Source organism: Condylura cristata, unplaced genomic scaffold, assembly GCF_000260355.1.
Source record: "Condylura cristata isolate star-nosed mole 26May11 unplaced genomic scaffold, ConCri1.0 scaffold00021, whole genome shotgun sequence".
Taxonomy (NCBI): Eukaryota; Metazoa; Chordata; class Mammalia; order Eulipotyphla; family Talpidae; genus Condylura; species Condylura cristata.
The window spans coordinates 31,336,983-31,349,316 of record NW_004567122.1 but is presented as its reverse complement, the minus strand read 5'-3'; the positions used below and the strand labels follow the sequence as shown (position 1 = coordinate 31,349,316).

Below are 12,334 nucleotides of genomic sequence, written 5' to 3'. Positions count from 1 at the left end.
GGAGGGGCGGGGCCATCAGGGCGGTCTCCGCAGTCGCCGCGGGAGGTGTCAGCGTAAGTGGGGAGTGGGACTGGCGGAGACCCTCTTTGCGGGCGGGGTCGGGGCGCCTCCTCGGCCTCCCGCACCGCGTGACCGGAATCTTAGCAAACCGCTTGGATCCCCCAGGCGGGGCCGAGGGGCCACGGGGTCGCCATTCAGGTGGTAGACGCACGCCTGTGTACCCCACGGACGGTCGAACCAGCCACTTTCGCCTCGGGCCTTCCCACTCTAATCTTGGTGCTGGAGGAGCAAATGCCCTCCTTCCGGATTACCTTTATTCCGTGTATTTTGTGGGAAAACTGAGGCGGCACAAAGCAAGGCCAGCCGGTGGGAGCGCCCCACTCCAGTGCAGAGAGAAAGCAACTTTCCAGGCAAAGCCTCTGGCCTCCCCGCGCTTTTGACTCAGGAAGTGCCCATGGGCCCTGTATTTACTGAGGGAGTCAGTGGGTCGAGATTTTCGAGCCGAGTAGTGGGGAGGTGGGTAGGGAAGATGGAAGGTGAGCTGGGTTGGGCTACAAGACTGAGTATTTTGTAATTTACATGTATTCTTTAATACTAACCGTTGTAGAAAGTTTCAGGTTGGTAGTACTTTCCCTCCTTTCACGTGAGAGGAGCCGGCCTCAGAAAACTTAACTTGGGTTCTTTGAACGAGGTCCTGCCTTTGGTTAAAAGGAGGAATGGAGATTAGAACACAGGTCTGTCTCACAGCAGCGCCTCCTGGTGGGCGGAGAAGGCATTTGCCCAATCTATTAATTATGAACTGAAACTTAAACCCTTCCTCTTCCTGGCTCAGACTGACTGGGGAATAGGTATTGTCGGGTGAGAGGGGCTTCTCTCCTCCACCTCAGTCAACTCCACTCTTAACCTCCCTGCCTCTTACCATCGATTCTTTTTGTTCCCTGTTCCCCTTCCCCATTTGCAGGACAAGATGAAGCTCATCATCCTGGACCACTATTCTCAGGCCAGCGAGTGGGCGGCCAAATACATCAGAAACCGCATCATCCAGTTTAACCCAGGACCAGACAAGTACTTCACTTTGGGGCTCCCCACTGGTGCGTTCTGGGATGGGGGGGTGGAGAAAACAGGTATTAAAAGTTTTTAAAGGTCCCTCAACCGAGAGACTTCAAGGAAGGTCTGAGGTACTGGTGCTACGAGTGAACAACTCCCCTACCGCAGGTCATACAAGACAGAGGATCCAGCTTACTTTATGGGCTGACTAGTTGCTGCCTGCTCATGTATGAAAAGAGTCCTGGAGCAAAAGGGTCTTGGCTAGCTAAGAAGAACTTGATTTTTCGGCTCCTAAATTAGCTGGTTAGTCTAATGCCTTAAAGTATAAATTTTACATAATGAAAATCAGAACCTACTAGCTGGTTGCCATCTTTGGGAGAATTGAGAAGATAAGACTTTAAGACTTAAACACAGGACCTAATTGAAAAATAGCCTGTTTCTTTGTAAGCAAATAAGAATGTTGTCTTTACAAGAAGACCATTTGAATACAGCAAATATCCTACTTACTTCTTTAAAAAGTAGGGTAGAGTTCACAAGACACAAAAACGATTCAAAAACATACCTGCACCCCCATGTTTATTTACAATTGGAAATACCTGAAAACAACCCAAATGCCCAAAAGTGGATGGCTAGATTAAAAAGATGTGGTACATATACATTAATGAAATATTACTCAGCAACCAAAAAAAAAAAAAAACACACATGCCTTTTGCAGCAACATGGATGGAGCTGGAAAAGATCATGCTTAGTGAAATAAGACAGAAAGAAAAGGAAAAATACTGGATGGTTTCACTCATAGCAGGAATATAATGGACCAGGCGAGAAAATAATAGTAAAAATGAACAGCTATATACCAGAGACATTTTATGGGGTTGAGTGGGGAATGGGATCAAAACAGTGGGGGTAGGGAAATGCACTGGACTATGGTGATGACACATGGGTGATTTGGTGATGGGAAGCCCACGGGGATTACAACTGAGATGGAAAAATGCACAAAAGGATGTAAAAATAAACTATCATTTACAAAAAAAAGTAGGATAGAGTTGCCCCCAAAGACCCATCCATTAGAGCAGAGGTCTTAAAACTTTTGTAAATGGGCAAATAGTAAATACTTTATACTTTGTTGTCCAACAGCCTCTGTTGCAACTACATCGACCTTGTAGCTTGAAAGCAGCCACACAATACATAAAGTGGCCATATACCAATAAAATTTTATTTAGGGGCAGTGAAGTTTGAATTTATGATTCTCATATGCCACAAAATATTCTTTTATTTTAAAAATCTTTTAAAGTATAGGGCTCTCCCTGATGGCACAATGAGTTAAAGCACTGCACTATGAAGCTCTCGGAAACCACTGCAGCATGAGTTCAATCCCTGGTCAGGAAGCTGACCCATATGGCCTGGTAGACCTCTCCTGACCTGCCCGCTGCTCCCCTCAGCAGTGTAGTTTGTCAGTCTGCCTGTGCTGCTCCCCACTGTGTCTCTGGTGAATCCTCTCACCCACCACACCTCTGACCTATACCCCTATATTTGTTGATTTATGTATGCATAAATCAACAAATCTTTAAAAAAAAAACTTGCAGAATATAAAAACTATTCTTTATTATTATTTTTTAAGATTTATTGATTTATGCATACAGAACTAGGGTGCAGGCCAGAGGTGCAGGCAGGGGCAGGTAAAGGGTTCACCAGAGACAGATCTGGGAGCCTAACAGGCAGACTGACAAGTAAACTGCTGAGAGGAGCAGTGGGTGGGTCAAGAGGTCTGCCCAGCACCTCCAGGGCTGGGGATTGAACTCACGGAAGGGGCAGCAGCTCGCTTATGGTGCTGCACTTTAACCCGTTGCACCACCAGGGAGAGCCTTAAAAACTGTTCTTAGTTCATGAACTGTACAAAAGCAGACAACAAACAAAATTTGGTACAGGCTAAAGATCACTGCCCTAGAGGTTTACGGGAACAGTTTCTGCATGTATCTGTGGCACCTGCCTATGTCTGTAACATCCTGTTTTCTAACTGTGGAATGACCCCAGCTTTCACCTGGGGCAGAGTCTGTGAGCTAGGTCCTCCCTAGTTTCTGTCACCTGCATAATCAGATCCAAACTCCAGAGAGTAGCATAAAGAGCCCAGTGAAGCCTAGTACCTTCCTGACTGTCACATGAACTAGCACAGCATTTCCATATGGGTCCTATGGAATATTCCTTCTGTTAGATGAAGAACAGGGTTCTGGGTGGAAGCCATAAAAACCAACTGCAGCTAACTTAAACAGCAGTTTGTAAGCTAGATATAAGGGAGCTTACAGAATTGGGAAACCTAGAAGTTTTGAAAATGGATATGTAGCACTATCAAGGGAAGGACAGTGGCAATGTGTATCTTACAGGGACCGGCTAGTTATTTTGGGTGAGGCAGGGCGCTGCCACTCATTTATTTAGCATTTATTTATTAAATGCCTGCAATATGCCAAGCTGTTCTGGGAGCAGGAGATATATCAATGAATAATGAACATAAATTCCTATTTCCCTGAAGCTTAAATCGCAGTGAGACAGATAATAAATTAGCAAAATAAAGACTAGGTTAGTTGGTGATGAGAGGAGGAGAAAAATGAGAAGGGAAATAGGGAGTATCTGTCTAGGCTGGGGTCTCCAGTGTGGATCAGGTGACAAGGAAATTCTCTGAAAAAGTTTGAGTAAAGCCCTAAAGAGATAAAAGAGTTATCCATGCAGATAACTAAAGGAAGAACATGGCTGGCAAAGGACATAGCATGCACAAAGGCCCTGAGGTGGAATTGCCTGGAGTAGAATAAAAGATGTGGTCAACTTAACTAGAAGCTTAAGCTGGTTATTACTCAGACTGAAATGAGAAACATCAGTGGGTTGTAGAAAGAGTGATTTGGGTGGGACTTCTGTACATCTTTTTATTTTGAAAAGTTTAAAATATTCAGAAAAGCCAAAAAAAAAAAAAAACAGTACCATTTACTTAGATTCACTGTTAACATTTTGCCACATTTGCCTCCATTGCTTCTGGCCTATGTTCTCACACAGATACACTTATATATGAGCCACTTGCAAAACAAATTCCAGACATCCTGCCATTTTAACCTATAAATTCTACAGCATACACATTCTCAGAATGACATTCTCTTGCATAACCAGAGTACCATTATCATACCTAAGAAAATTAAGAATCATTCCACAATATTATCTAATATACAGACTAAAATTTTCCCTTGTCAGCACTCACCTTTTATAGCTTTCAAACAATTCAGTGTCCAGACTTCATACATATTTAGTGTTTTAATCTATAGCAATACTAGCTTTTAAATTTTTTTTTATAAAAAGATTTCATGTATTTATATATACAAGAAATGGGGTGTAGGCCAGAGGTGCAGGGGGTGAGGGGTGGGTTGAGAGGGCTCACACAGAGGGTAAAACAGATGGATCTACTGAAATACACTGCTAAGGGGAGCAGTGGGTGACATAGGAGGTCTGCTGTGCCATATGGGTCAGCTCCCTGGACAGGGATCGAACTGGTGCTGGAGTGGCTGCCAACAACTTCATAGTGCTAAGATTTAACCCCTTGGCGCCACCAGGGTGGCCCCAACCTTTTACATTTTAAATGACTTTTATGATGGTGAGTCTCCTGTGAAATCTGCATGCACGCACTCTTGTGTAATTTCACCTACAATAAAGCTTCATTTTTAACTTACCTGTACTGACTCCCACATGAAATAGTTCTATGACATTGACTTTTAATGAAGCTCAACTCGGGAGTCTGCTGCTCCTCTAGTGAGTTTTCCCTGAGCCTTCAGGCATCTGACATGACTGTTCCTTATCCCCACACCTAGCCAGTGAGCTCTTTGACGGTCACTGCCAGGCCTCTCCTCTGCATCCAATTATAGGGATGCATGATAGTTGCTCAGGGGATGTAATATCAACAATTCACTCTGCTGTTTACTCAGGTAGTAATCAGTCATATCAATCTTCAGTATACCAGGCAGAGGGGGCTCAGCAGGATCAAGACAAACATAGCTCTGTCTGGGGAAAATGGCAACAGATGAACAACACATGAGTGGCTGTTAGAACTGGAGCAATGTGTACACTTCAGATCTGACAGGTTCTACTTGTAGATCAGCTTTGACTCATTCCTGGGTGCCTTCTGGGCTTCCAGGAACTGAGGACTGAAAGGTGTTCATGGCTGTCTTGTCTTCATGGTCTCTTGTAGGGAGTACCCCACTGGGCTGCTACAAGAAGTTGATTGAATACTATAAGAATGGAGACCTGTCCTTCAAATATGTGAAGACCTTCAACATGGATGAATATGTGGGTGAGTCTTTCAAGAGCCTTACCTGATTTCAGTGGCGTCCTCACAGACAGGGCCCTGGAGAAGAATGGGGGCATTCAGGGAGTCAATGCTTAATTAGTGGTGGTTACCTTCCAGGCCTCGGTTACTCAGCTGTAAAATGGGGCTAATAAAACTGACCTCAGAAGTTGAAAGCATTAAATAACAAATATGGATGTCTCTAGTAGAGCTCTAATAAATACTGTGGTATCTCTTTCACCTCTGCCTATTCCCCAACCCTGTGTTGTCTCTTTCTGGAACAAGTGATTGCACTGGGGTGTGGTTGGGGTGTTTACCTCTCAATGTCTGTGTCTGAACCGTGTCTCCAGTGTACCTTCCTCCTCCAGCTGCCCTTCCTGCCAGGTACACCAGGAGAGGAGCCGAGACTAGTGTCCTTCCCACTGCTGAAAAGCTATGCCTTGGCCTTCTGTCACCTTCCCAACCCCTCTGTCATTTGGTAATGACTTTTATATTCAGCATCTTCTTTTCTTATTAATTATGGTAAAATACACATAAGATTTACATTAACCATTTTTTAAAACATCTAAGTTCAGTAATGCTAAGCATATTCCCACTGTTGTACAACCCTCAGAACTCCTTTCCTCTTACAAAACTGAAACTCTAAGCCAGCTCCCCATTCCCTAGTCTTCCACCCCTGTCAACAACCATCTTACTTTTTCTATAAATTTAATTACTCTAGATACCTCAGACACATGGTACCATACAAAACTGTCTTTATGTGACTGGCTGTGTCACTAACAATGTCCTTGAGGTTCATCCATGTGGTAGCATGTCAGAAATTCCTTTTTATGTGGACTTTAAACATTCTTAATGTTTAACATTAAATATTCACTTTAAACATTCTTCCTAACTGAAAATGATCCTTTTGGGGAAGCCCAGAGAAAACTATCTCCAATCACCTGGTGTTCTAAGTTGGGGTTCAAGCTGAAGGAGATATAACTCGGGTGAACGGTGTGGTGGGAGGCATGGGTTGAAGGGTGTGTTTATTTCCTTTCCAAGATGGGTCTAGTCCCACCCCAATGTGGTGAAGCCATCTCAGATGCCCAAGATTACCTTTTTCTAGCCTTCAGTCATTCCAGAATGAGGGCCTCGGCCCTGTGTGTGTGTCGCTACTCCAGCACAGCCATGATTACAGATAGTAATGGGTAGACAGTGATGGACAAAAACTTAGCTGGGGTCAGGGGTCTGGTGCTGAAAGCTCCCTGATGACACTCCTGAGTTTTCTGTAGCTTCAGGGTCTAGAAGCGGGGCCCTAGTATGCTCCTTGAGAGGAGGGGCTCTGGCTCAGACTGGGCATGACTGACCTTGGCCATGTTCCCACAGGCCTTCCTCGAGACCACCCAGAGAGCTACCACTCCTTCATGTGGAACAATTTCTTCAAGCACATTGATATCCACCCAGAAAATACCCACATTCTGGATGGAAATGCAACTGACCCGCAGGCTGAGTGTGATGCCTTTGAAGAGAAGATCAAGGCTGCGGGAGGGATTGAACTATTTGTTGGAGGTGAGGATTGAACTATTTGTTGGAGGTGAGCTGGACATTGCAGCAGGTGTGCAAGAAACTCAGGTTGGTTAGGTCACAAAGTGGCCTGTCCCCTAACAGCTTCCTCTCCTGTACTTAGGACCCTAGAGGTCCTTCACACTGAAATGATGGGAAAAGCAGAGCAGGAACCCTAGCTCTCTAGCCTGGTCTAATCAGTAACTGTAATTTCAGTACCTTCTTCCTACACTTCAATACTTTGTCTATTAATTGAGAGGTATGAATTTGAACTGTGAGATTCTGTTACCTAGTCTTGGCTTTTATAGAGCAATCATGGGCCTTAATCTACACACTTAAAATTATACTTGCATAGTTCTGGAAGATTCCATACTCAGCCCCTGCATCTGGTAAGACAGGCAGTTGAATCGTAGAGATGATTTTTGACTTGTCCTCCAAGGTCAGCTGGCCAGGAGCAGTAGAGAGAAGGTAGGGATGTAGGTGTCTCCAGCTTAGGTTTGTGCCGTGCCCTGGGCTGTCCTCTCATGTTTCCATCTGTTACTACCTCTGGAGTCACCCACAGATACAGAAGTTGGACTGCCCCTTTCAGTGTTCTAGATTTAAATCTTCTCTACTTCAAGGTGGGAAGTGCTTATGTTCTGAGATTTTATAGACTTGGCAGACCCTATTGCCCCGTGTTAGATTTTATTAGCCACAAATTTATGCCAGCAACTTTATGACTTTTGGCAAGAGAGAAAAGTTACACTTGAATGATCTAGGGAGGCAGAGGGTATTTGGAGTACTTACTTAGCTTTGAGGGTTTGTAGCAAGTCAGTAATATTTGTGTCACATAAAGTATACCTGCTTGGGGATGAATAAGAAAAGATGCATTTCCCAAGGACTTTCTCATACTCAAGGTGGGGGAAATAAGAGACTGTCCATTCTAGAAATCTTGCATCCCTGGGACTAACAGGGCTACACTGGCTCTCTCCTGGGCAGGTATCGGCCCTGATGGACATATTGCCTTCAATGAGCCTGGGTCCAGTCTGGTGTCTAGGACTCGTGTGAAGACATTGGCCATGGATACCATATTGGCCAATGCTAGATTCTTCGAAGGAGATCTTGCCAAGGTGCCCACCATGGCCCTGACAGTGGGTGTGGGCACTGTCATGGATGCAAGAGAGGTAAGGGTATATGGGATAGGTGGGCTTTCAGTGAGGAGTTGGGTTTGGGTGATTTGTTACTGATTTTAACTGTGTAGGTACCACCTAAATGCATCACTATTGAAAACAAAGACATTATAATGTACATACAACAAAGACTAAAATCCCTACTATCACTGTCCCTCTTTCCTCTTAGGAAGTATTTTTCCCAGTGTGAGGGTACACCTTACCTGCCAGAGGCTCTCTGGTCTCTGGTTATTTACATTTTTTTAAGCTTCTCAGACAGAAAGCTTTATTACAAATGTCAGAATATGAATTTATAACTGTGCAAGTACTGAGGACACTCTGGTTGCCTATTGTTGGTGAAGGACACTGTTCAAGGATTAATAAATGTGGAGAAGTGTCAGTGAAATCTAAGTCTTGAATTTTCCCCTAGAAAATTGGGCATCATTTGAAATCTTTGTAGTTCCAATTTTCTTTTGAGTTTTAGAAACATTTTTCTCTTCCTTTCTAGGGTATATTCAATTGGAAATAGCTATAGATACTTTAGTTTCACATTTCTTTGCCCGAGTGTATAAACAAAGTCTTGAATCAGTGAAAAAGGTTCCCTGTCTAAAATGAACTTTTGCGACATAAGTGATGACACTAAGATTTCTTTTGGATCGCCTTGATTCAGTACTGTGAAAGACCACAGTGCCATTTTTGGCTTTATAGTTTTGAAAAATACCAGGGTTTGAGGTGCCTCCCTGTCATATGAGGGTATTTTGATCTGGGATAGGACTTGGGCTAGAAAATCTGTAAATTCCCTTCTCTCCCCCCCCCCAACCCCACCCTAGCAAATTCTCTTTTCTAAAATGTGTTCTGGGGAATGAGTTCTGGGGTCCTAAACGAAGTGCATCTCTCTCTGCCCATTTTCTTGTCTTTTAACAAAACAGTAAATCCTTTCCCAAGTCCATGGTCCAAGTGAATTACAATAAAAGGAAATCTTTTGAGCTGAGTTCTTTACAAGTATCATTTCCCATACTTTGTTTTTGATATCTAAGCTATTGAAGGGAATCTATACGTTTATGTACTCAGAAAGCATTACCCCAAATCTGTTTAGTAGGTTTAATACTCTAGACTGAAAATGACCAAATTAAAAGCCAGCCGGAGTTCAACTTTAGGAGCCAAACAGGTAACTGTCACCACAGCTTTCAAGGCCCCCTTGTGGGTGGTACAGACTGACAGTCTACTTTTTCAGACTGTGATTGTGAAAATTGACTCAGCCAAGGATTCCCCTGAGGCCCAGTGTCAGACTGGTAGGATAAGGTGCAGCCTTTGTGTGGTAGTCTGTTCACCAGACACTTTCACAGTCATCATCAAAGATGCTGGCGTCGCATAATGGACCAGCATGGACTGTGGGTCACAAATGACCTGGGGCAAGCTACATAGCCTGTTCCTTTACACAGAACGTGGGGATAATGTTGCCTCCTTCCTCAGGTTATTTGTGATAAAGCACATGGAGTGAGGCACAGAAAATAACATGCTAATGACCGAAAATGTGGTAATAAAAATACAGTCCTTACAGCCATCGTGGGGTGACTAGAATTCAGGTCTCCGATTCTCAGTTCTGCAGCTCCTCATCAATCACTGGCTTGCTTTCTGATTCCCAGGTAATGATCCTCATCACAGGTGCTCACAAGGCATTTGCTCTGTACAAGGCCATTGAGGAGGGAGTGAACCACATGTGGACAGTGTCTGCCTTCCAGCAGCATCCCCGCACAGTGTTTGTGTGTGATGAGGATGCCACTCTGGAGCTGAAAGTGAAAACTGTCAAGTATTTCAAAGGTGAGGGAAGGTTGGGTCTGGAGTGGCCAAGTTTACGATGTGCTAGGAGTGAGGAGTGGTTCTAGTTTCCATGCTCTCGTCATTTTAATAGACACCTCTGATTTTTTAAAAAAATCATATCCTACTGTCTCAGAATACACAGTTACTGCTCTTCCATCCACGACTGCAAGAGTTCATTTCTGGGGAATCTCTTTGTTCTGAGGAGGAAGAAAATTAAAAGTTACAGCCCAAGGTCATCTCCTTGCAGTGATAATGACCTCAGACAGGATGATGGTGCTATCTTTCCAGATCTTACAAGAGCCTTTTCCCCTTAGGCAAGATACGAACTCTTGAGGACCTTTTCCCCCCTTTACTTAAAAAGGTATACACATTGCTTTAAAAACTTAGGTGAAAATCCTCATTTTCTGACAAATTATAAATTCTCTGCTAAAAACATTTTCTCACCCAACTTCCCTGGAGATTAAATTTACAAACAGCCCACACATTCTAGCATTCATGAGGAATAACAAATTATTTTCCACTTTTAGGGTGTTTCTCATTTGAGGGCCACAAAAAAAAAAATGATAGGGATCAACTCTAAGATAAAATTCATCCTAGAGAACTTGTTATTGTTGATGATTCATAGAATTGTGCTTTTATCTGCATTAACTATTTTGTTTTTAACCTTTTGTAGGTTTAATGCTTGTTCATAACAAGTTGGTGGACCCCTTGTACAGTATCAAAGAAAAAGAAACACAGAAAAGCCAGTCCTCTAAGAAACCATACAGTGATTAGCCTATGTTAATCCTAGTGTCAAGTACCTCACTGGGAGAGGCAGGTGTTTCTGGAATTTGTCTTTGGACAGAATTGTATTTCTTTAATCCAGTATGGTAACTCCAGATAAATGAGCCTTGTTATGGAGTTTAGCTATAGGGAGAATGACTTTAACTTACCCTTAATGAGAAAAAAAAAATCTCTGAAAAATATACTAATTTTGATGTCTGCCCCACACAGATTAGGGGTTTTTAGCTTTTGTGCTGCAACTGATACTGTTCATGTGTACAACACACTCCTGCCAGGAACCTCTATCATAACATGCACTGATTCTCAATTGGAAGCGAGTTAGGGGCTTGTTTGTATTGAACAGAATTCTTTTGGAGAACCTTGCGAACCCGACTCTCTGCCCTTACTTGAGAATTACTGGTCAAGATTAATGAGCAAATGCTCAACTGTCTACGATAAGGAAGCAGTCCCTCTGGCCAGTAATAAGTGCCATGGAAAGAAAACTCCATACTTTGTTTCCCGTTTTTTTTCTTTGCTGTGCTTGGTTGGCCTTGCCATGCACTTGGAGGACTTCTTGGGGGAGGATCTGGATAGGTGGAGCTAAACAGGCTTTTGCTGATGAACTCTGAGCATCAAGGGTCCCAGCCACATCAAACTCCCCTTCCCAGGGACCCTCCAGGACTGGGGAAAAGGCAGAAACCCTTTTCCCACCAGAGTCCAGTGTTTTATTCTGAGGTCTCACTGTGGCACCTCTTATGCACTCAGTAACAAGGAGGCCCATGGGGGCAACACACTTCCACAATTTCATAGTGTTCAGTCAAGGTGAGGAGCTGGTACAAACAGCTCATTCGTGAATTCCTTCACAATCTGATGACATTCTCCTGCTTCCCTACAAGTACAGTTCCAAGGCAGCTGACCCAATGCTCCTGCAGCTGCTTAACATCCTTGCTCTGCTTTGAATACCTGCCCTGTTACTCTCTGATTCACATGCGTCTGATGTTCCCAGAACATCAGGAAACAATCCTTTTGTATACACTCCTTGTTCAGAAGATGAATCGACTGCTCTGCCTTCCTGTTTTCTCATAAACCTTTGTGGAGAAGATGCTGCCTCCTCCGTTGTTGTGCCTGTTTGAAGCTGCTATTGCCTCTATTTCTGGGAAAGATCCTTCAGAGCCTAGCTCAGCCTCTTAAGTGCTGTGTGGTACCAGCATTTTGTCTTTAGCTTTTATATGTGATATGCTGTCATTTTGTTTTAAGCTAATGGATCAGTGGAACTGTTTACAATGTGATCTTTTCTATTAAATCCAGTTATTTTAAAATGTACCGTTTGTGCACTTCTATTCCCAAGGTCAGAAAATAGCCTGACTCGCTATCTTTACAAACTTTGGGAAAACCTGGTGAACAAAGCATCACATTCCTCACAACAGTTCTGCCGGAAATCATATTCATAGCAACCATCATCATTTCTTCAGTCACCAGGGGAGAAATAAAATATAAAAATGAAGCACCAGTATGTAAAGTGGTAGGGGGCCCTCCCTGGTGAAGCAATGGTAAAGCACAGTACTATGAAGCTATCACAGCCACTGCAGCACGTTTGATCCCCAGCCAGGAAGGTGACCCACATCGCGTGGCAGACCTCTCCTGACCCGTCCGCTGCTCCCCCCAGCAATGTATTTCAATACATCTGCCTGTTCTACTC

General features: G+C 43.7%; 1 protein-coding gene across 1 annotated transcript; it reads left to right on the top strand.

Annotated features, from left to right (window-relative positions):
• Positions 1 to 6: 6 nt before the first annotated feature.
• Positions 7 to 11,958, top strand: GNPDA1 (glucosamine-6-phosphate deaminase 1). Its single transcript, XM_004686831.2, has 7 exons — positions 7 to 53; positions 962 to 1,091; positions 5,267 to 5,368; positions 6,728 to 6,910; positions 7,883 to 8,067; positions 9,699 to 9,873; positions 10,547 to 11,958. Exons 2-7 carry the CDS (start codon positions 968 to 970, stop codon positions 10,645 to 10,647), a joined length of 870 nt encoding a protein of 289 aa, XP_004686888.1. The 5' UTR covers positions 7 to 53; positions 962 to 967; the 3' UTR covers positions 10,648 to 11,958.
• Positions 11,959 to 12,334: the final 376 nt, after the last annotated feature.